The sequence below is a fragment of the Rana temporaria genome, chromosome 9 (genome assembly GCF_905171775.1).
Source record: "Rana temporaria chromosome 9, aRanTem1.1, whole genome shotgun sequence".
Lineage (NCBI taxonomy): Eukaryota > Metazoa > Chordata > Amphibia > Anura > Ranidae > Rana > Rana temporaria.
In genome coordinates, this window is record NC_053497.1 from 85,919,927 (window position 1) to 85,945,443 (window position 25,517).

The 25,517-nt window shown below is 44.8% G+C and overlaps 2 protein-coding genes across 3 annotated transcripts; one reads left to right on the forward strand and one right to left on the reverse strand.

The window, feature by feature from the left end:
- Nucleotides 1–4,648: 4,648 nt before the first annotated feature.
- LOC120913692 lies at nucleotides 4,649–20,900 on the reverse strand. Of its 2 annotated transcripts, none has more exons than XM_040323837.1 (3): nucleotides 20,774–20,900; nucleotides 8,281–8,379; nucleotides 4,649–8,097 (listed from the first exon to the last, which is right to left on the reverse strand). In XM_040323837.1, exon 3 carries the CDS (start codon nucleotides 8,081–8,083, stop codon nucleotides 5,642–5,644), a length of 2,442 nt encoding a protein of 813 aa, XP_040179771.1. In that variant the 5' UTR covers nucleotides 8,084–8,097; nucleotides 8,281–8,379; nucleotides 20,774–20,900; the 3' UTR covers nucleotides 4,649–5,641. The 2 variants fall into 2 exon arrangements, with proteins under 2 accessions (XP_040179771.1, XP_040179772.1); XM_040323838.1 differs by lacking the exon at nucleotides 20,774–20,900 and adding an exon at nucleotides 19,195–19,602.
- Nucleotides 20,212–25,517, forward strand: SLC25A5 (solute carrier family 25 member 5). Its single transcript, XM_040323839.1, has 4 exons — nucleotides 20,212–20,400; nucleotides 24,090–24,576; nucleotides 24,656–24,796; nucleotides 25,005–25,517. The coding sequence occupies exons 1-4, from the start codon at nucleotides 20,290–20,292 to the stop codon at nucleotides 25,160–25,162; spliced, it is 897 nt and encodes a 298-aa protein (XP_040179773.1). The 5' UTR covers nucleotides 20,212–20,289; the 3' UTR covers nucleotides 25,163–25,517.

The window sequence follows — 25,517 nt, forward strand, 5'->3', positions numbered from 1 at the left end:
TCGGAAGTGACGAAACGCGTCAGAGCGTGGCTACAACGGCGCAACAAGGAAGGAGACTGCGTTCCACCGCTGACCAGCCAGGACGTATCAACACAACGCTTCTCAGCACGCGCGCGGCCCCTACGCTTGGAGGACGGCGGTGACAGCAGTGAACCCTTTCCGTACTATGTTCATTTACAAGTGATTTCCCTGTACGGGCACTCTAAGTGGGGCTTTTTACTGTTTGGGGGGCACTTTGTCAAAACAGAATTATACTATTGCAGTACCTTTTTGTTTTTTTATATGTGCCTCCATTGAGATTAACCCCCCACGACCATTTGGAAGAAAGATGATGATGTGACATAGGAGAAGCTATTTAAAGCTTTATCTTACCTTATTTGTGGTAAGTCTGAACCCCGGAGGGGAAGTGGGACCCACTTTTTGGTGAAATCAATGGACTGGTGTAGGGTGCACTAACATCTTTCCTAGGATCACCTATCACAACATTTAATCTCTTCTTACTTTTGGGTTTAATTCTGGAGCTGGACTGCATCCAGCCATATAGCGCTATTTTATCATCTGAACCCCAGATCTTTGATGATGTTGATACTTTGTTTTATATAACATTATCTTTCACAATATAAAAACATTTGGGCTAACTTTACTGTTGTCTTATTTTTTCTTATTTAAAAAGTGTATTTTTTTCCCAAAAAATTGCGCTTGTTAGACCGCTGCACAAATACAGTGTGACATGAAGTATTGCAACGAGCACCATTTTTTTCTCTAGGGTGTCTGACAAAAAAAACCATATATAATGTTCGGGGGTTCTAAGTAATTTTCTAGCAAAAAATAAATGATTTTAACTTGAAAACAACAAGTTTGAGAAAGATTTCCTGGTCCTTAAGTGGTTAATACCTGGTATGAGGAGTGTTACCTGAAGTGGTGGAGGAAATTGACACCAGTGGTTTCTTAAGCCTTGTACACACAGTACGAAAATCAAAAGGGGATTGTCATTTGACAGGCTGTTGTCCGAAATTCTTTTCGGCTGACAAATGTTGGATGACAGGCTAGTACATTTTTGCCGACCGACGGCTCCACGTCTGATTTTCGGATGGTCAGTACACAAATTCATCACACAAAAGTCTAAAGTACAAACATGCATGCGCGGAATCAAGGAAGAGTTTGGTCTTGTAAACTACCGTTCGTAATCTAGAATTAACATTCCGGACGTGGCAATTTATGAAATGTCAAAATTCTCATCTTCCTTAACCACTTAAGACCTGGACCATCATGCAGGTTAAGGACCTTGCCCCTTTTTGTGATTCGGCACTGTGCCGCTTAAACTGACAATTGCGCGGTCGTGCGACATGGCTCCCAAACAAAATCGGCCTCCTTTTTTTCCCATAAATAGAGCGTTCTTTTGGTGGCATTTGATCACCTCTGGGTTTTTCTTTTTTGCGCTATAAACAAAAATATAGCAACAATTTTGAAAAAAAAATCTATATTTTTTACTTTTTGCTATAATAAATATCCCCAAAAAATATATAAAAAACATTTTTTTCCTCAGTTTAGGTCGATACATATTCTTCTACTTCTTTTTGGTAAAAAAATCGCAATAAGCGTTTATTGATTGGTTTGCGCAAAAGTTATAGCGTTTACAATATAGGGGATAGTTTTATGGCATTTTTATTAATATATATTTTTTTTTTTACTAGTAATGGCGGCGATCAGCGATTTTTTTTCATGACTGCGACATTATGGCAGACACATCGGACACTTTTGACACATTTTTGGGACCATTGTCATTTCACAGCGAAAAGTGCTATAAAAATGCACTGATTTACTGTGAAAATTACAATGGCAGTGAATGGGTTAACCACTAGGTGGCGCTAAGGGGTTAAGTGTGCCCTAAGGGAGTGATTCTTACTGCAGGGGGCGTGGCTATAGGCGTGACATCACTGATCGTCGTTCCCTATATCAGGGAACAGACGATTAGTGTCACTGCCACACAGAAGAACAGGGAAGGTGTGTTTACACAATCTCTCCCCGTTCTTCAGCTCCTGTGACCCGATCACAGAGTTCCGGCAGTGATCGGGTCCACGGGTGCGGTCACAGAGCTTCGGACCCGGTCGTGCGCAACCCACGGCTGGGCTCTTAAAGGCGACGTACAGGTACGTGCCTGTGCCATTCTGCCGACGTATATCGCGTTAGGCAGTCCTTAAGTGGTTAATGGGATAATAATGAAGCTGCTTTGCATGTAGTTATGGCAAACGTATTTTAAAAGGCATTTGTTTTGTACGATCTGAAAATCGCCAATCAACGTTCACCAGACTTCCATTAACACAAAATTATCAGAAGGGGCTCAAAGGGTGGTGCTTGAGAAATGAACGTCCTGTTTTGACAAAAATCAGAAGCTCGGTCATCCAACAATCGTACCGTGTGTATGAGGCTTTACATTTGGCTTGCTGTACCCAGAAAGTAAATATCTCTACTCCAATAAATATTTATGGAAGTTTAATATGAACTTTACACTATCACATTTTTCTTTAGTGTTAATTTGCACATTTATTATGGACTGCTGTAACTTTATTTTATGAAATGTTTGTACTGATTATTATAATTCCCATTGTATATTATTTGTTTTGGGCTCTTTAAAAGGAGCTATTCAGTTTATAATTTGTATTCAATATCTGGTTTTGGGTTTATTTATGCTGCTGTGTTTTTTTGTTACAAGTGACTTTAGTTAATACATAATGTAGTTTGAATCTCTGATTTGGAAAAATTGTACACAAGCATTATGTTGCCAGAAAGGGAATTGTTTTTTTTTAATATTTAAATACAAAAAATACTCGAATTGTTTGAGAGATAAATTAATATACACATTTTACATTGCAAAACAAGAAAACTTTTATAAAAAATGTTTTAGTAATGTGCTAAAAAAAACAAAAAAACTAAAAAAAAACAAAGGATTAAGCCCAGGTTCACACTGGGCTGCGGAAGTGAAATCGTGTGAGTTCAGCTGAACTCGCACGATTTCACTCCCGCTGGCAATCCCGATTTCGCCCGCGATTTCAGAGACATCTGTGCAGGTTTCTGCACAGATGTCAATGTAAATCGTGGCCCGAAATTGCAAAAAGTAGTACAGGAACTACTAAATGCGGCGTCGCACCGATTAGGACGGTGCCATTGCCGGCAAATGCCGCCGATTTGAGATGCGATTTGACATCTCAAATCGCATCTCAAATCGTACCAGTGTGAACCAGGCCTTAATGAAAATCTTTTGTAATAAAGAAAATGTACAATCTTATCATATGCATCTGGGCTCATTCACACCAGGCTGCATGTGTTATGCTCTGTATAATGTGCATGTGCCCTTGTGTGCATTGTTAAGAGGCAGTGTGATGCACTGTTACAAAGCATCATGCTGTTTCCTTATTAAAATGTCACAAAGGGGTTTATTTACTAAAGCTAAAGAGGGTAAAACTAGTCACATCTCTGCATAGAATACAATCGGCTTCTAACCTCAGCTTTTTCAATTAAGCCTTGACAATAAAACCTGGAAGCTGATTGGTTACTATGCAGAATTGTGACAAATTTTGCCCTCTCTGCCTTTAGTAAATAAACCCCGAAATGAGAATTCATTCAAATACAAGTTCACAAGTGTTGCACTGAGCTTGTACTACATGCAGAGTTATGGAAATAGGGCACATAGAACATAATTGTTGATCAACACAGATCATCAGGCATGGTGTGGACGAGCCACTGAAGCTGAACTTCAAGCAAACAGCTAAATACACATATTTTACTTGCCAAGGATTTGTATCTCTGTCTTTCCAGTCCTGAGATTTACACAGCACAGACCTTTGTAGCAGGGAAGGGGATCTGATTTTTTTTTCTGCAACAGTTTGGCTTTAAAGCGGATCTTCACTGCACCTGAGCACCACAAACCCAAAAGACTATTTAATTCATGTTTAATATTGAAAGCAAACTCCCATTCATCCATGTCTCCATGCTTGATTTTGTTGAAAAACACCCCCCTAGCATTTCTGGCCATTTTGAGTAAGGGTAAATGATTCATGTAGAATGGGAGAATTCCCCCAAGTAGTAAAAATTAATAGATTCGTAGAATTAAAATTAATTCTTTATTGAAAATTTGTCATGTCACAAGCATGTGACAGTTAAAATATGGGCTCTAGTAAGGGGATACCATTCCAAAATGCAAGAGATTGCAAACACAAAGTTATACGCAGCATCACATATCAAATGTTTGTTGTATCGGTTTAGATCAGGGGGAACCGATACAACAGACATTTGATATGTGATGCTGCGTATAACTTTGCGTTTGCAATTTCTTGCATTTTGGAATTGTATTATACCCTTTACATGCTTGTGAAATGACAAATTTTCAATAAAGAATTAATTTTAATTCTTTGAATCTATTTATTTTTGCAGCTTAAAACTCCCCTGGAGAATTCTCCCATGTTGATGCCAAATCAATCAAACTCATTTAACAATGTAGTAATGATTGCAGAGCTACATTAATGTTCCTCTTTTAAATAAGGAAAAGACACACATAACAGAGACGAAAGAGCTGCACACCCCGGAAGTTATACAAAAATGGAAAGTTTCCCCAGTGGGGCTTTGGACAGCAATGTAACAAGATCAAAAATTAGAATAAAAATAATTATTTATTGGAAGAATAATCCAGTAGCATGAATAGAATACAGTAGAATTAATCTGGTCCAATGATACAGTATATGTACAGTACAAATACAATTTAATGCAATAAAAGAACAAAATTGTGCACATCGTTACATAGCATAGGCTATGGGGTGTGCGAGCCCCGCCGCGTTTCGACCTCTGCTCGGTCTCCTCAGGGGGACAATTGGCTCTAAAAAATATATACATTTTAAAAGTTTAGAAAAACGTCATACATGTTGTTGAATAAATCATAATGGTATATTTACCACTCAGCGGTAAAATAACTATTCATGTGACCAGAGATAATACTGTTGATGAATCCAGGGGGCTGGATTGCCACCCACATCCCCCCCGAAGCACCACCAAAGGGAAAAGGGGGACCGCCCCAAGGGGCTTGCAAGGAGCCACACAAAAAAAAAAACGTCCACTGAAAAGGGAGGAGTCGGCACCTGTGAAGACCACCCAGATATTATTCCTCTTTTAATGTTCCTCTTTTAAATCTACCTGGAGTTAAGCTTTAGGAACACATGATGTTTCATTGCTATATTCTATTGTATTTAGGATTATAAAAAGTAGTAACACAAGAGCAATGATGTACATACAGTACATGGTACAGGTAACATAGCCACTTATCCAACATTAGTTCAAACATGTTTCATAGTTAAGAACAGTTATCAGTAATGAAATTGCAGAAGGTTCACATATTTCTAAGTCTTTCCTGAGTTAGGGAACGGTGGGGATATATGGTAAGGAAAGCGGTATTCACAAACTCAAGGAAGAAAAAGGGAAGCAAAAGATGGTGAAGAGCAACTTGACAAATTGTCTACAAAGAGGTGGGCATGTTGCCGTTGCATGTCATTTATAGGCTTCAATAATAAGAAACAAGTAGTTCCAATATCTCTTCTCATGGATAGGTGGTTATGCCCTCCTGGAACCTCTACGTATTAAGATTTCGATTAGATCAGTTTCTTGCAGCCAATGCCAAGACATCCAAGAGTATGGTTTTCAAAAAACCCTGGCTAGAGGGCTCATAATTTTTCTCTGCCATCCAAGATTTTGTTTCCTTACTGGTAAGGTGATGTGGTGTGCCATCTTTTGCATTGACTTTTGCCTGGACTCGCTTAATATTGTGATTGTGGTCCAGTGCGGCTAGCTGAGTGCGTGCCACCATTCCACCCATGCAGTAATGTTTGTGTTTTGACCGATACTTCATTGTGGTGTTGTGGAGCACCTCTATTTCACCAGTGTGGCAAAAGGAAAGTTGCTTGAGATCTTTAATTAGCTTTTTGTTCAAAACAATGTTTTTGTAAACTCCATATGCTGTTGAACCTACTTCTAGCCAATCTGTCCCTCGGTCTTCCTTCTCCATGATCCCTGCATGGTGACATTCCTTGTATAAATCACCCATTTGCCAACAGTGTTGGTTTGCAATGTGATAAACAATGGAGGACCACTGCTCCACAAGCAAAGCAGGGTTATGTCCACATGCACTTGCTGCCCACCGCAAGTGCTTTTTAGTTGCTGTAACCCATTTTGACAATTGAGCACACCTAGACTTCCGACTTGCTGCAGCAATTTTTTTTCCGATCGATTTGGCCACATGCCATATGTCAAATCGGTGTATGAGGAAACTGTAGTGGTCATGCAATAATTTCCTGATTGATGTGTGCCGATCTGTAAATACTATTTGGATACGAATGCCTTCATTAAGTAATCGATCAAGCGCAATTTTAAAAGCCTTGTGCTCTAATGCAACAGCACTACTACTGGACTCAACTTGTTCTATCTGGAAATCAATTATTTTTTTTGAGTTGACATCCATAAAACTGTACATGCAATAATTTGCAGAGTGATAAGGTAAATCAAACTGTCCATCACCAACAATGGCTACTGGTTGGTGACCTAATGACGCCAAGGTATCCCTCTGATTTAGCTGCCAGTGGTGGTTAATTGTAGGGAAAACCAATAAGTCTTGATTTTTGTAATGACTTGACTTGCTTATGCCAAAAATATTTATCAAATTAAAAAATCTTTCAAAGTTTACAAAATTAGATCCGCTACAGACTATTCCTGCGGATATCAGCAGATTGCCAACAGGTTTGCGTCCAATCATGGGCTGACTCCGCCACAGCTGAAAATGATGCTTGTTAGAGCAATAAGCAGTAACAGACATTGCTGATCCAACACGGTATTTTATGATATCGGTTATATTACCCTGGCAAGATTGATTAGCTTGACATCTGCAGCACTTCAATAGTTTGTCTAAACATGATTCAAAGACAAACAGCTTCCTTTCAGTTAAAAAATTGGTGGGAAGAGATTCATTTGCTAAAAGAATGAAGGAGCTGTCCAGATCATCAGGATCAATGTAAAGTTCCTTGTTTCCCTGCATGTCATGAAAGACCTGTTCCTCTTCTCTGGCTTTTGGCTGGTAGCTCTTATCAAGGACAACTCTTTTTGGACTACGCATCTCATCAAATTCAGAATGTGACTTTTCAGTTTCTTCCTGCACATAGTCAGAGGGAACTGGAAAATCTATTTTTTTTATAGGATTTACAAAAAACTGTCCCATAGAACTTGTTTGAGTTTCATTCATATCGATGTTTTTATGCTGGTGAAAAGATGGGCCTTCTGATAACCTAGGTAAGCTTACAAGATTGCATTGAATGCCAATGGACCGATGTGGGGGTCTCCTGACGACTTGGAGATTTTTATCTTTCATGCCCATCCTTTTATCAAACTGTGTGTGCTTGTGAGTTTGTCCAGGGAAATATTCAGTTGAAACATGTATGCTGCGAGTTAATTTTGCTTTATGTGGTTTTTCAACTTTTTCATTTTTGCGGGCAAATGAGGCTGAACTGTCCACATCAGGTGTGGACCAGGTTTTGATTTCTTCTACTGCTTGTACCCCAATTAGTTCAATGCAGTTTACATACTCATAGCTTAATGGAAGAAATAGATCAGGCCCTGTACAAGGTTCTTGCAACTGTTCAGAGGGTTTTGAAACAGCATTGGCCACTGAAGCTGCAGAAGGTGTTGTTGTTTGGGAAGAAGAGGTGATTTCCGGGCTGTCCTCCTCTAGTCTTCTTTTCTTTGCATAAGTGTGCTCTGATTCACTTTCTGCATCCAAAAACAGAGAAGGAAGGGCATCCTTTTTCAAAAAATAGCTAGATCCTCTCAGCTCATATGAATCCTGAGTGAAATGTTTAGAGCATATTCTATAAGCTCCGGTTCTGTTAGCCAAAATCACTCCAGAAAGACTATACACCGAATCTCCTTCATGACCTATACGAAATAACCAACGACTGATCATTTCCTGGTCTCGAGGAAAAGAATGCAGTGTATGTTCCTGCTCTTTTTTCTTGCTGCCAGACTGGCATCCCCGTACAAAGCAGGATGGCATGTTAGTGTTGGATTCTGCAAGAAAAATTACCAAAAAATGTTTAATTTCTTCTCGTTTTATTCCCTATTTGACTAGATTGGCAACATACTTGAAAAAATTAATAAAAAAATAAAGTCTCACTAATTTGTTTAAAGGGCCAAACAGACCAGACATCAAAAAAGTGGCAATCCTGAACATGGAGTGGGGTGAATTATTACCTGTTCATAAAGGATGATCCTCACTAAATTCTAGTGATGGCAAGGGTTATTCTCATTTAATACACTTGGATAATAAACGTGTGATGTTTTGAGTGAAAGCTGCAAAAGACAGACAAATGAGAATGGGTGGTTACAAAGGCTGAGGAAGGTTAAACCATGATTTGCTCGCCGTTGTAGTATCACATAATAAGCATTATTTGTGGAATCGCATTACAGTTTATTACCATTAAGTCTCTGTATTCATGTTTTCTATGAAACATAGGAAAAAGTAACAGGTTAATGTATTATTTTATAAAGGTGTTCCCAACAAAAATAGCATTGAGACAAATATCTTGACCTAAATATAATATTGACTTCTTACAGAAAATGAAACAATTGAAGGTTTTACTGTCAATTGCCATACCAATTAGGGGGTTTGTCATCCAACTTAGTGTCTATGGCCTTGTACACACGACCGAGAATCTCGTCAGGAAAAACCCGTTGTTTTCCCTGACGAGATTCTTGGCAAGAAACTCTTGCCGGCCGAGTGTACTGACTTTCATTTCAAAAGAACCGCGGTTCTCTTGAAAGGAAAGAACACGGTGACGGCATCTTGCTTCACCCTACCTATGTCGTGGAAACTAGCGCTCATGCGTCAAAGTCATTTCGAGCATGCGCCGGTTTCCACAGCGACAGGTAAGTATACACACTCTCGGGTTTCTCATCTGGAAACAGGCAATCAAGAATCTCAACGAGAAAAAAGAGAGCAGTTTCTCTTTTTTTTCTCGTCGAGATTCTGGCCAGATTTCCAGATGAGAAACCTGAATGCCTCGTACACACGAACGGGAATCTCGGCAAGAAGCACTTTTCTTGCCGTTTTTTGCCGAGGAACCCGGTCGTGTGTACAAAGCCTGTGTAACAGACAGTGACAACAAAGAAGGACATCAGGAGAGAGATTTTTATTAGGAAAGTAGAACACACTCATTATTAGAAATCAATGTTCAAGAGCAGTGGTTTCCAACTTTCTAGATATTGGAGACCTCTGCTATGGCCCCTGACATTACCAAGGGGCACAGACAATATTTGGTAAATGTAATGCTATATTAGGTTGCCAGAGACTGCAGACATACGTGGTCAAAGACTGTAAACATGCTTCAGATGCAATGGACATGTTAAATAGGACTGCTGAAAAAAATGACTGTTGTAATTAATAGAAATGACTTTGTAATGAATACCAAATGCATACATCCCTCCAGACACAGGTTAAGCATCAAAGTACTAAAGGCAGCTTGTAAACAATGGGCTAGATTTAGAAAGACTTACGACGTATCAGTAGATACGCCGTCGTAAGCCCGAATCCGCGCCGTCGTATATTTAAGCGTATGCTCAAATTGAGATACGCTTAAATGTTGCTAAGATACGACCGGCATAAGTCTCCTACGCCGTCGTATCTTAGCTGTCTATTTACGCTGGCCGCTAGGGGCGTGTACGCTGATTTACGCCTAGAATATGTAAATCAGCAAGATACGCCTATTCACGAACGTACGCACAGCCGTCGCAGTAAAGATACGCCGTTTACGTAAGGCGTTTTCAGGCGTAAAGTATGTTAAGTATGGACGTCAGACAGCCGTCAAATTTTTCACGTTTTACTTTGTTTGCGTAACTCGTCCGTGAATGGGGCTGGGCGTAAGTTACGTTCACGTCCAAAGCATTGACTATTTGCGGCGTGATTTCGAGCATGCGCACTGGGATACTTTCATGAACGGCGCATGCGCCGTTCATTAGAAGCGTCAAATACGTGGGGTCACTAGTAATTTGCATCCAACGTGCCCCCTACCAGCCTATTTTGAATTAGGCGGGCTTACGCCGGCCCATATACGCTACGCCGCCGTAACTTCGGGCGGAAAATCTTTCTGAATACGGGACTTGTCTGTCAAAGTTTCGGCGGCGTAGCGTATATGCGATACGCTACGCCCGCCTAAAGATAGGCAAATCTCTCTGAATCTAGCTAAATGTTTGCTGTTGGTTTACACAGACACAGTCTTGGGGCCCATTTACAACACAACGCAGTGCAATGCCACACAAACACTTTTGTGCATTAAGGTGCATCACACTAATAAGCCCATTTATCTTACAATGGTCTCAGCAAATGTAAAAAATATGGGTTCTCCACAATTTTTTGGCAATGCAACACATATACATTGTATTGCCATAAGGTGCTTTATAACATGAGGCCTTAGCCAACGGACATGGTGAGAAAGCAAACACAGACCACACGCAGGCAGCATACTCAGTCACAGCAAACAAACTGCCACACACACTGTATTACTAGGGCACACAGGCCACTAACTGACAACTTTCCTTCTCACAAAAAGATCATTAATGCCCCGTACACACGATCGGAAATTCCAACAGCAAAAGTCAGATGTGACCTTTAGAACGGAAATTCCGACCATGTATGCTCCATTGGACTTTTGCTTTCGGAATTTCCGCCAACAAAAGATTGAGAGCTGGTTCTCGAATTTTCCAACGGAAAAAGATTCCTATTGGAAAATCCGATCGTCTGTAGCAATTCCGACACATGCTCGGAAACAATTAGATGCATGCTCGGAAGCATTGAACTTCAATTTCTCGGCTCGTCGTAGTGTTGTGCTTCACCGCGTTCTTGACAGTCGAAGGTTCAGAGAACTTTTGTGTGACTGTGTGTATGCAAGCCAAGCTTGAGCGGTATTCCATCGGAAAAACTATCCAAGGTTTTTCTGATGGAAAATCTGATCGTGTGTAAGCGGCATTACTCATCTTTGGCTCTAAGTAGGTCTATGCCACCGATGAGGTGAACTGAGGTGGTTTCCCCAGGCAGCACCCATGGAGGCAGGGTGTGGGAGGCACAGAGACTGAAGTATTCATACTGCACACACTAACTTCAGTGCAGCTCAGTAATGCTGAAGCTGCTAAATCACAGGCTGAGCATTACTGAACTCCCTGCCCTGTCGCTGCACCTGTCACACAGGCAAGCACTGCAGTCAAGCCCCTTCAGTATGCAGATCATGGTAAAAAGTGAAGGTTCCGTCCACTGTGCCTGCCTGTGTGACAGGCACAGCACTCAGGTGGGAAACTCTAGTCACCGAGGCTGAGCCTGCACTTTTAACCGGCTCAGTGTCACTAGGGTGTGTTGGGGTGACAATGTTTGGTGGGGGGTGGGGTATTTTTTTCATATCTGTACCGTAAGCAGGAATACCCACAGTGAACCCTGGTAAAATGATTACATCTGTGGTCTGGAGGACTAGAGGAGGTGTGCCCATGACTGTCAGGGCTGACAGAAGAGGCTGGGTGATGCTCAACATTCAACCAGGAATTGGGCGCCACCTAAAGGGGAAGCAAGACTCAAAGAGTAGCTACATGGTCATGATAAGTTTAGGGGTCTATTCACAATTAGTTATTGCAATAAATGTGTTATGGTGAATCATTCATTATGAATGGGCTGCCAACCCATCACAATGATTGTAAAAACATACATACCCTTTATTGGCAACATCATAGCACATCACAACACATGGTTTGTGTATTGTAGTGCACTGTGCTTTCCTGTGCAATTAGTTAGGGTGCAATTCACAACGAGTGACACCTCCTTGCACTGTAGGACACATATAGCAGGTGTGTTGCCATTGTTGCAAAGCCATAGGTTCACAGAACTTTTGTGTGACCGTGTGTATGCAAGCCAAGCTTGAGCGGAATTCCGTTGGAAAAACCATCCAAGGTTTTTCCGACGGAAAATCCGATCGTGTGTACGCAGCATAAGCCTCAACTCTAAAAACGCCCAACAAGACAAATCCCATTCATTTTCAATGGCCCCTGTTTACATCTGAGTGTTCTGTTGCCTGAAGCAGTACATGAGATTATTTTCTGGCAGATTACAGGAGTTTTACGGATTTTACATTGGTAACCTGTTAACCTTGAAAGCGGCGGTACAAAAATGCTGCAAAACCCAAAAAAATCCTAAAAAAAACCTTGTAAAATAGCAACGCCTATTTGTGAACAGAGCCTTACTTTGAGCATCACTATAAAGCCTGGTACAAGATTTCCGAGGACAAAGCGTAGGACTTTTATCCGAAGGGCGTTGGCCAGGAACTTGTCTTGAATACAAACAGCAAAGAATTGTCGGCCAATAAACATGAAACTACGTGATTTTTTGGCTTTTTAGCGCCACCTTTTGGCCAACTTATGCTAATGTTGTGTTATGGTGAGCATTGCTCTGAGCATGCGTCTTTGTACTTTGGAGTTTTGTCCAACGGACTTGTGTACACACGATCGGAAAATCCACACAATTATTGCTAGACAATTTTAAGGCACGCTATCCCACATTTGTCCGTGGAAAATCTGACAATTGTCCGATGGAGCATACAAACAGGTGTATTTTACGCCAACAGCCTGTCATCACACAATTCTCGTCGGATAATCCGATCGTGTGTATGAGGCTTTAGTGCCTATAGTAAACTAGTTATAGAGGAGGACATTGCACCGATCACTTTTGACTACATAACACTGTTTATGTCCTTTACCCATGGATGATGAATTGATCCTCACTTGGTTTTTCCCTGTGCATTCCCCAGGTTTTGTTGTTATCTGTGTTAGCCTTCCTATGCCACTTACTGCGATTGCCAGCAATAGATGGGGGCGGTGGACACGTTTCTGTTTCACCTGTGGTGTTTTTATTGGTCCAGCAGTGCACCAACACCTTTGCAGCCATTGCGCTATATGCTGGGTGTTTGGTGTGCTCCTGTCCCTTTAAGGAGGGGTGGCACCCCTCTCAGTCCACCTGCCCCCATCTATCCATTAGAATGCATGTGCCTCCTCTGTGGGGACGCTCATTCTTTAGTGTTAGATTACAGGGTGCCTTGGCGCAGCTCTGTGGCTCACGCATGCGTTAGACAGGTTAATTTGGTTGTTCTGCGAGCTGGTCGGTAAGGAGGCTTGGTATTTCTCTGGGAATTCCCCAGGTTTTGTTGTTATTTGATCCTCACTTACCTGACTAACTAAGCATGCCTAGTCTCAGAGAGACCTTGTGCACAGCTGCATACAGTATATGGAATTCTTTGATGCTTTTCTAGCGCAGCACAAAGTAGGCCACTTAAGCAGTAGTAAATGTAGCCAAGTCCCGGGCCCCTGAGGCCTAATGGTAACCTTCAGAGTTAGGGACAGCTGACATCCTGCTGTGTAGAGTGGGTTACAAGGCATTGTGGGTGTGATGCAAGGTGTATAAATGGGTGCCAGACACTTCTTGAATGCAAAGAGATTTATTGTCTCATGAACAGAACTGTGGGAGAGAGGGTTGGGGCCAGGACACCCTAAGTAGATGCCATGTTAATTGGCAGACGCCAAGAATTCTATAGGCAGACAGCCATGAAGGTAAAGGCATTCAGCTAGACACCACATCTGAAAGAGTAAGACCCCTGTCTCCTATGGCAACAATCTTGAAACAGTTTCTAACAAAGGTTGTAATTAACTCTTTCACTTCTTCTACAATCTTATACAGTAGATCTTCACTCAACTGAACTCCCAGTCCTCAAGTGTCACCCCTGCGTCCCTGCTGGGTCCCTAGCTTGGCACCCACAGATACTCCTCAAACATCACCTCTACTGGCTGGGTCCCTGTCTTGACATCTGCTTAAAGCAGAGTTCCAATTAAAAATGGAACTTCTTCTTTTTGGAATCCTCTCCCCCCCCCCCCCCCCCCCCCCACCGGTGTCACATTTGGCACCTTTCAGGGGGAGCAGATACCTGTATAATCCAGGTATTTTTCTCCCACTTCCAAGCATAGATAGTCGCAGTATCTGCGGATATCTATGCCACGTCCGGCACCTCCTCCATCCCCCCACAGGACACACAGGTCCTAGAAAACAGCAGGGACCACTGGGATCGCGCAGCGCGACTCGCACATGCACAGTAGGGAACCAGTCTGTGAAGCCGCAAGGATTCACTTCCTGATTCCCTTACTGAAGATGGCGGCGGCAGCACCCGAGAGCCGAGGGACAAACCAGCTTCGGGTGGCGACATTGCGGGCGCCCTAGACAGGTAAGTGTCCTTATTTTAAAAGTCAGCAGCTGCTATATTTGTAGCTGCTGACTTAAAAAAAAAAATTGGCGGAACTCCACTTTAAGATTCCCAATTCTTCACTGTTCCCGGTTGGTGAGAATACTGCTCTGGTACTTACTTCAGCTACTCACAATGGTCCCCCGTAACAAGGTGGATGGTCCCTTGGCGTGGCGACAGCTTCCCCTCTACCTCCGACCATGACAGGTTCTCCGGCCAGCAGAACTGTTATTTCTGGTTGGACTCCAAGCCTGAGTCCCTATCCTACACTGCTCTCTTGCTTCTGGATAGTCCCTCAGACAGCCTAGCAGCCAGATGTCCCAGGGATAGGCCTCAGGCCTCTGGCCTAGCAGCCTGGGGCAACATGACACACGTCCACCCAGACAGCCGTCCAGGTGGCACAGAACCCTGATCACCTGACTCCACCCAAATAAATAGGCTCTCCCAGCAGGCCAAGGGACCAAGAAAATCTCTGCCCATTGGCTGAGACACCCCATTCATTCCTAACCTGTCCTTCTAATGCCACCAGATACCCAGCCATCTAGTGACAAAAGAGAAAAGTGCAGCAATTCCAGAATTGGGGCAAAACCAATTGACTTCCTATCAATTGGCCAAGGCAACGATCACTTGGTAAATAAATTTACTAGCAACCTTGCCTAAGCCCAGGTTCACACTGGGCTGCGGGAATGAAGCTGTGCGAGTTTATCTGAAATCGCACAATTTCACTCCTCGCTTGTCAGTCCCGATTTCGGATGCAAATTCAGACATCTGTGCAGGTTTCTACACAGATATCAATGTAAATCACAGCCCCAAAATCGCAAAAAGTAGAAACTACTTTTTGAAATCGGTGCAGCGCCACACCGATTAGGACAGTGTCATTGCCGCCAATTTGACATGTCAAATCGCATGTCAAATCGTACCAATATGAACCAGGGCTGAACATCAGGGTGCTACATCAACACTGCCTGGTGACTTGTACCTATGGGTAAGCCTATAATAAAGCTTACCTGTAGGTACAAGTAATGTCTCCTAAACATGCACCGTTTAGGAGATGTTCACTATTTCTGCAGCCAATGACGTCACTGGTACATGCGCACTGCGTTATGAAGGGATGGCATACCAAGTATGCTGTGCCACAATTGTGGCTCCTGTGCACGTGCATCAGAGTGACGTCATCTTGGCTTAGCCATTCAAATGGCCACAAACCTGGAAAAAAGACCAGGTGAAGATGGAAGCCCTGTCAGCAGTGATGGCGCACCACTGGAGGACTTTGTTTTAAGGTAAGTCTTTCATAATGTATGATGCATACTAGCACATAATGGGGTAGATTCAGAAAGAAGTTACGCTGGCGTATCTATTGATACGCCGCGTAACTTCTAGGATGCTCCGGCGTATCTTTTTTCTGTATTCAGAAAACAAGATACGCCGGAATTTGGCTAAGATCCGACTGGTGTAAGTCTCTTACGCCGTCGTATCTTAGTTGCATATTTACGCTGGCCGCTAGGTGGCGCTTCCGTTGATTTACGCGAGAAATATGCAAATTAGGTAGATACGCCGAATCAGAAACAAACGTCCGCCCGGCGAATTTTTTACGTCGTTTACTTTAGGCTTTTTCCGGCGTAAAGTTACCCCTGCTATATGAGGCATATCCTATGTTAAGTATGGACGTCTGGCCAGCGTCGAATTTTCCGTCGATTACGTTGTTTGCGTAAGTTGTTCGCGAATAGGGCTTTGCGTAATTTACGTTCACGTCGAAAGCATTGGCTTTTTGCGGGTAAATTTGGAGCATGCGCACTGGGTTACGTTCCCGGACGGCGCATGCGCCGTCAGTCAAAAACGTCATTTACGTGGGGTCATGTTTTATTTGAATAAAACACGCCCACCTCTTCACAATTTGAATTAGGCGCGCTTACGCCGGCAGATTTACGCTACGCCGCCGTAACTTAGGGCGCAGGTTCTTGGTGAATACAGAACCTGCCTCACTAAGTTACGGCGGCATAGCGCCCGCACAAAGTTACGGCGGGCTATCTGAATCTAGCCCAATATCTTTAACTTTCAGACTTTATTACTGCTTTAAGTGGCTACAGAACACATTATTGCAGTCCATCTTGGGAGCGCGCAGAGTGGGGTTGCTACACTCCCACAGTGTGACCATGTACCAAACATAGCCACCCTCATAATCTAAGTTTTACATTTTCTATCTGGAAGAGACTCAACGCTGCCTCAGCAAGCACAGCCAACACGCCCACATTTATCCGTCTGGACTTTGAGCGACAGTCACATCTGTTCTGAGATTCTTCCACACGTATAAACATGCAGCAACAAATCTGAAGAGGGAGTATTTGTTCCCCGAAACACATTGGCTTGTCATACTTGTGATTTCTAATAAACGCCTTCAAAGTTACTTCCATCTTCCATTTACTGAACACCAGGCGCTCATTTGTACCTACTCTTCCAAGTCCACATATGGATACCACCATAAGGCCATACCCAGAGGCAGCAGAATATGCCCCGCAAAGGGCCACCTGTCCCCTACTTCCAAGTTGGGCACAAATCATTGAAAGTAAAGTCATCTGTCTCACCCTTTTTCATCACCCGCAACCAGTGACTGTTTTGTCGCGTACACGTGGTTGGAATTTCTGACAACAAATCTTCGATGTGAGCTTGTTGTCTGAAAATCCGACCGTGTGTATGCTCCATCGGACATTTGCTGTCGGAATTTCCGACAACAAATGTTTGAGCGCTGGTTCTCAATTTTTCCGACAACAAAAGTTCTTGTCGGAAATTCCGACCGTGTGTACACAATTCAACACACAAAAATTCTACGCATGCTCAAAATCATCGAACTTCATTTTTCTTGTGTCGTAGTGTTGTACGTCACTGCGTTCTTGACGTTCGCAATTTCCGACATTTGTGTGACCGTGTGTGTATGCAACACAAGTTTGAGCGAACATCCGTCGGAAAAATATCTACGGTTTTGATGTCGGAATGTCCAATCGTGTGTCTGCGACATTTGAGGCAGTCCAGTGCGGTCTCCAACCCTAATGAGCTCTTTTGTATTTGGGGCTGTGCTGGTCAACACTGCTATTACCAGACACTAAGATGTGATCAGAATAATGTACAGAAAATATATATTTTTTATTTGACTTAGTGCTGGTCAAGTAAATGAGCAGCTTGATAGAAGGTGCATACAGCACACACATTACACATCCAGTACTGTGAGTGATGAGAAGTATGTACATACTGGCCCTTGTTTCGCACTCAGCGGGAGAAAAAAGGTCCTGGCGGCAGTGGTTGGCCCTTCAAGGACCACAAGAAAGGTCAATGGTTTATCTGCTTAGCAACTTCCCATTCGCTTCTATGGCAGACAGCTTGGCCCAACTTCTAGAGCAGACGGCTTGGCCTACTGACTTCTACGGGGGACAGCTTGGCCCACCGACTTCTACGGGGGACAGCTTGGCCTACCGACTTCTACGGTGGACAGCTTGGCCCACCGACTTCTACGGGGGACAGCTTGGCCTACCGACTTCTACGGTGGACAGCTTGGCCCACCGACTATGACGGGGGACAGCTTGGCCCACCAACTTCTACGGGGGACAGCTTGGCCCACCGACTTCTACGGGGGACAGCTTGGCCCACCAAACTCTATGGGGGACAGCTTGGCCCACCGACTTCTACGGTGGACAGCTTGGCCCACCGACTTCTACGGGGGACAGCTTGGCCTACCGACTTCTAAGGTGGACAGCTTGGCCCACCGACTTCTACGGGGGACAGCTTGGCCTACCGACTTCTACGGTGGACAGCTTGGCCCACCGACTATGACGGGGGACAGCTTGGCCCACCAACTTCTACGGGGGACAGCTTGGCCCACCGACTTCTACGGGGGACAGCTTGGCCCACCAAACTCTACGGGGGACAGCTTGGCCCACCGACTTCTACGGGGGACAGCTTGGCCCACCGACTTCTACGGGAGACAGCTTGGCCCACCGACTTCTACTGGGGGACAGCTTGGCCCACCAAACTCTACGGGGGACAGCTTGGCCCACCGACTTCTACGGGGGACAGCTTGGCCCACCGACTTCTACGGGGGACAGCTTGGCCCACCGACTTCTATGGGGGACAGCTTGGCCCACCGACTTCTACGGGGGACAGCTTGGCCCACCGACTTCTACGGGGGACAGCTTGGCCCACCGACTTCTACGGGGGACAGCTTGGCCCACCGACTTCTACGGGGAACAGCTTGGCCCACCGACTTCTACGGCAGACAGCTTGGCCCACCGACTTCTATGACGGACAGCTTGGCCCACCGACTCCTGTGGGATGTGGGCTCAATCACATGGACAGAAAACACACTGTGTTTAGATGGGCATGATTCTGTGTATAGTCATCAATGAGCCTATACACAGAGCTGCATGTGACTGAAAAAACATTAGACAACCGTGTGTCCAGCATCATACAGATTTTATGTATGTACGCAGGCCTGCTGTTAGGAACCATGGGGCCCCATACAGCTTAACTGACTGGACCCCATTCCCCCATCCAAAAGTGACTGAGGATTTGTCATCCCCTTTCTCTGTAGCCTTAGCTGCACAGAAGAGTTAATATGAAGCATTGTAAACTGTTTATTATGCTTCATGGTGAATGGACAGTGATTAGTACAGATCACTCACGGTGTTCATTGAAGAAAGTACAAGGCCAATAAATTACATATTTCCATTCCCTGCTTTCCGTCTTGAAACATCCCTGTGTGCCCGCAACAGCTGCTGGCAGGAGAGAAGAGGAGGGCAGCTATGTGGGGGGCAGGGACAGCTGATATGAGGGGCAGCATGTATGTACAGATACGTACCTGAAATGCGCACGCACATAGACGTGTAGACCTCCATTTGAATGTTAGAATTGTACCCATCCACACACGAGTACTTCAGATCAATGTTTTACAACCCCAGTCCTCAAGTACCCCCAACAGGTCATGTTTTCAGGCTTTCCGTGATTTTGCACATGTGATTTGATCAGTTCACTGCCTAACATGACCTGCTGGGGGTACTTGAGGACTGGGGTTGAGAACAGACGATGAGCAGGAAGCTGCATTCCATGCAGACAATGGTGAGGTGAGGCCTACATATTATGGCGGGAGGGAGGTGCACTATCATATCACGGCCCCTCACACTCCTCTGCAGTGAAGGCGGAGAGTGTATTATACAGGGCAGGGCACTCCCGGATCACAATGACCCCACACAGTCACCGTATGAAGGACGCCGGTGATCTGACATGCTGGTTCCAGCTATCGTGGAAGTTCCAGCGCATGCGCGAACTGATGCGCTGAGATGGTTCCAGCCATCGGGAAAGTTCCTTCAAGCACTGCGCAGGTGCAAACTTGCTGACGGAAATCCCCGAACGGCGGCCGGCATCCAGGGCGACGTGGATAGTGAGGTAAGTGGCCAGTCGGCCTCACGTCCTCGCTGCGCTCGGACGGCTCGCTTCGCTCGCTCGGCCTCCTGGCTCTTTTTTTAACATCCTCCAATCCACGGGGATGTTAAAGAATGAGCCTGGATGCCGGGCGAGGTTCGGGGATTTCCGTCGGGAAGTTTGCGCCTGCGCAGTCAGTGGAGGAACTTCCCCCATAGGGGAACATTCAGGACAAGTCACCGGTTGGAGATTCTCCGGACTTCCGTCACCTAGCAACTCCCTCCCTCCTTCTCCCCACGTCACCGCTAACCTTCCTCACCCTTCCCACCGCCTCGGTATGCGCGCGCAGCACCAAATGTGAAATTCCGTTTCGAGTCCCACATTCCATCCCCCCGGCCCGGCCAATCAGAGGGCTCGCCCCGCCCTCCCCACAGCCTGCGCACTATAAAACCGGCCATTTCAGCGGCAGACGTCCCAGCCATCGGAAGCTCAGTGCTGCAGTAAGAGCCACTCTCCTAGAACACCGACCGCCATCATGACCGACGCAGCAATCTCCTTCGCCAAGGACTTCTTGGCCGGCGGTGTGGCCGCTGCTATCTCCAAGACCGCTGTAGCGCCCATTGAACGAGTCAAGCTTCTGCTTCAAGTAAGGAAATGCGGGGAATCGGGATGGGGGGTGTCCGTTTCTTACCGGGCTTGACTACTATAGTTTTCTGTTTCGGTAAAGGAGGGGGAGGGTGTAGTGCGGGAGGCCATTGATTGCCGTGTAATCCGGTGTAGGCCCCGGTAATCCGCAGTGTCCTTGTCCCGATCACCGCCCAGATTAGGGGGGAGGAGGTCACATGATTATCCCTAATTGTATGATTTATTGTAAATAATGACCGGATCGGAGGATTCCGCCTCATCCCGGCCAAGGTCGCCACAAGGAGACGGCCCTGTCCCCGGACCGCAGGCCTTAGAGGATTGTATGGGATTAGGCCTAATGTGTGTAGTATTACTATGTATTGTACCGCGGATACCTGTGAGGGGATCCCGGGGCCTCCCCAGATCTCTGTCCTTCCCGATGGCCGGCCGGTGGTTGTATAATGATTTCCCGGGATTCTACCCGCCGCTCCGCCCCTCCTTGCACCACGTGTCCTTTGCCGGTACAATGAATGGGGCGCTGGGCGGGGCCCTGACCCGGAAACTCGTGTCCTTCCACCGCCTCTATTGTGTCATCGCTGCCGCCTTTCATCCCCGGGGGCGGGAGTGTGCGACGCTCCTCCGATGGTGGCCTACTTCACACCATTGTTCTCTATTGGAGTAAAGAATAGGGCCTATCGCCCGGCGCTGCAGTTCTGGCACAATTTAGGCCTGCTCCCATTGACCTCTATAGATCCGTTCAATGGAGATCAATGGGAGTTTACCTCACGATACAGCACATGTCAGCCTAAAGCCGGGTATAGTTTTTTTTTAATAATCTCACTTCCCTTAAAGAGAAAGTAAAACAAATATTTTTCCTGTAAAAAAAAACAAAAACCTTGCAAGAAAAAGGCATAATCTGGTATGCTTACTAGCTCATTATGTGGCACTTACCTGAGATCGAAGCACTCCTCGTTCCCCTCTGCCGCCATGTCCCCAAGGAGCGTCTTTCTTGTATCGGAGATGCCATCACTCCCGCGTGGGACCGGCATTATCCCATTCAGAAAACCGCCGCACTCAGTGCGCCTGCGCTGTTGTCTACAGAGTGCATTGCGCCGTAGACATCAGTGCAGTGTTTTCTGCAAATATCCCCTTAACCGTGTAGGTCTCGGAGATATTTCTTGCACCTACAGGTAAGCCTTAATCTAGGCGTACCTGTAAGTGCAAGTTGTCTGGTTGGGTTTACAATGAGATGGATGCAGAAATCTCTCCTTATCAGAATACACATGAGGTGTGCAGCAGCTGATCGAATGTGTCTTGCAGCAGCTGATCGAATGACCAGCTTTGTTGGGACAGGACTACACATGTAAGGAAATGGGTTCAGTTGCTGAACCAGCCACATTTTGATGTGTATATCCAACTTAACCACTTAATACCCGGACCAAAATGCAGATACAGGACCTGGCCAGTTTTTGCGATTTGGCACTGCGTCGCTTTAATTGAAAATTGCGCGGTCGTGCGAAGTGGCTCCCAAACAAAATTGGCGTTTCCCCCCCCCCCCCCCTTTCTTTTGGTGGTATTTGATCACCTCTGCGGTTTTTATTTTTTGTCCATTAACAAAAATAGAGCGACAATTTGGAAAAAATGCAATATTTTTGCTATAATTATCTCCCAAAAATATATAAACTTTTTTCCTTAGTTTAGGCCGATACGTATTCATATTTTTGGTTAAAAAAATCGCAATAAGCGTTTATCGATTGGTTTGCGCAACATTTATAGTGTTTACAAAATAGGGGATAGTTTTATTGTTTTTTTTTTTTTTTTTTTTTTTTTACTTACTACTAATGGCGGCGATCAGCGATTTATTTTTTTTCTGACTGACATGGCGGACACATCAGACACTTTTGACACAATTGTCATTTTCACAGCAAAAAAAAATGCTATAAAAATGCATTCATTACTGTGAAAATGACAATTGCAGTTTGGGAGTTAACCACCAGGGGGCGCTGAAGGGGTAAAGTGTGACTTCATATGTGTTTCTAACTGTAGGGGGTGGGGCTGGACGTGTGACATTGATCGTGTTTCCCTATATTAGGGAACACACGATCAATGACAGCGCCACGGGGAAGCTGTGTTTACACACACCTCTCCTTGTTCTTCAGCTCCGGGGACCGATTGCGGAACTCCTAGGTTGCTGACATCGCTGGATTCCTGGACAGGAAAGTGTCCTAATAGTAAAAGTTGTAAAGTCTGTTTTTTTTCCCCCCTAATTCTGGCACATTAAGGTGAAAAACCTGCTTTAGCTGCTCCCCCCCCCCCCTTACCTGAACCCGATCGTACCAACGACAACCAGACCCAGCAGCCCCTGTCTCTGGTTAATTAAATCCAGTGACATGGTGGTGGGCCCAGTCCTGTCATCAATGCAGCGACAGGACTTGGAACATACCCACATAAGTGCCCCATGGGATCACTCGCTGAAGAGCCCAGAGGGCTGCGGGGATCACAGAAAAGGAGGATTGGAGCCGCTCTGTGCAAAACCAACTGCACAGAGCAGTTAAGTGTTTTTTTTTTTTTTTTAATTAAAAGCCTTTACAATCGGTTGGCAGCTATGATTTATAACTGCTGGTATTGCGCTATTTGTAGCTGCTGACTTTTTCTGGAGCTCCTCATTGGCTGCCCTCTGCACTGCAGAGTGATGCTTTTTCAGAGGCATGACAGGCGCTGGAATAAGATCTTCACTGCCTGCTTTTATCCTCTGGAAAGGCCTTAAACCTTGTGCATTGTACAGATCAGTGCCGCTCATGTAATGGGTCGCATTCCTGCCCACTGAATATGACAAGATCATTGGCGTGGCTGCAGAGTACTGCAGTGTTAGTACAACCCTTTCCAACTGTCTTTGTGACTTAAGCAGAGTTGTAAAAAATATGGCTAAACGCCTTGTTTACCATCTGCTGACCAAGTGTAAACGAGTCCTTCAAGCGGCAGGCAGTTACATGCAACTTTAGCCATTCAAGTCTTGTTCTTGTCTGTCCAGGGAGATTCTAGTGCTGTCAGATTCTGATTTGCACTGCATTCTCCATACAATCTTATGCAGAGCTTGTATATAGATTGCAGAATGCATGCTTAGGCCTGATAATGGAGACAGATAAGCAGCACCAAGGAGGCCACATATCAGATTTCCCTGGATTGAAGACTGGGAAGGTTAAATTTGAGATGTCACTTTGCACAGCCTGGTCTGTTTCATTACATTGGATTAAAGTGATATTAAAGGCTTTTTTTTTTTAAACATGCCCTACTTATCTAATCTGTGCAGTGGTTTTGCACAGAGCAGCCACAATCCACTTGAGTGCCCCCACAGCAAGCAGCTTGCTATGGGGGACAGCAAGCCAGTGCTCTGTCTATTGAGTGTGTGGCTTGGCCCTGCTCTCTCCTCATTGGCTCACTGGCTGTGATTAACAGTAGTTGGAGCCAGTGAGATGCTGCTCTCATGCATATCGCTGGATTGAGATGGGGCTCAGGTGTGTGGAGTGTCCCTTTTTATTTATATTGGATGCATTATGTGCACAATGTTTTGCAGCACCACACATGTGTGCAGGGAAGGTGTTTTGGGGGTGCTATTCACTTTACCCCCTTTAAATTTTTGGCTAGGAATAGGATGTGAGCTTTTCCTGTAGTATTGAGTATGTCACTGACATGTGTCCTTCTCTTTTCCAGGTCCAACATGCAAGCAAACAAATCACAGCTGAGATGCAATACAAAGGAATCATGGACTGCGTTGTCCGTATCCCCAAAGAACAAGGTTTCATTTCTTTTTGGCGTGGTAACCTTGCCAATGTGATCAGGTATTTCCCAACCCAGGCCCTCAACTTTGCCTTCAAAGACAAGTACAAGAAGGTCTTCCTTGATAATGTTGACAAGAGGACCCAGTTCTGGCGTTACTTTGCTGGAAACCTGGCATCTGGTGGAGCTGCTGGAGCCACCTCCTTGTGCTTCGTCTACCCACTTGACTTTGCTCGTACCCGTCTAGCTGCTGATGTTGGAAAGGCCGGCGCTGGCAGGGAATTCAGTGGTCTTGGTGATTGCCTTGCCAAGATTTTCAAATCCGATGGGCTTAAAGGTCTCTACCAAGGTTTCAACGTGTCTGTCCAGGGAATCATCATTTACAGAGCTGCTTATTTTGGAATCTATGACACAGCTAAAGGTGGGTGAACGTGTACATTTCTGTTTTGCCAAGTGTATAAACAATTGTGAGCTTGCAACTTACCCATATATTTTTACAGGTATGCTTCCAGATCCCAAGAACACACACATATTCGTCAGCTGGATGATTGCTCAGTCAGTAACAGCAGTGGCAGGCTTTGCCTCTTACCCATTTGACACAGTCCGTCGTCGTATGATGATGCAGTCTGGAAGGAAAGGAGGTAAGCTATGACTAGCTGATAAAAAGCATTATATCTAAAATGGTCATCCTGCGGAATTGTAGACCTGCAATGTAGTAACCAACTAAAATTCGGAGCTACTGCATCATTGGCGCAAGGAACTTGCATGGTTTACAAGCTCGGTGAACATATAGTTGGTACCTTGTAAAATTGTTGGCTTGACACATTTTTTTTTTTGTTTCTTTTGCAGCTGAGATCATGTACAGTGGCACAATTGACTGCTGGAAGAAGATTGCAAAAGATGAGGGTGGCAGAGCTTTCTTCAAGGGTGCCTGGTCCAACGTGCTCAGAGGCATGGGTGGTGCTTTTGTCTTGGTCTTGTACGATGAGCTCAAGAAAGTCATCTAAGTTTATCCTTGTTCAGATGTCTGTGACCTGGCATGCTGTATTATGTAACATACCCTGAATGTTCTGGACTTTCTATATTTTTTTGTCAAGCACACCTTTTATTTATGAAATGTAACTGGTAACTTTACTGGTTGATATTTGGGGAAACAAGTTTATTCCATTTCACCAGCTTTACACATTAACATAAATCATTCCCTTTATACCCACTTACTACCAGTGGGGCCTGCATTTGTAGTGCACATCTGATAGGTGGGCTTACCTGATGGGACTCAATTCAACGTTTTCTTTATTTTTTATTTCGGTCATTCATGTTTTTAAATAACCTAGGTTGGAGGAAATAAAAAATATGGATCTA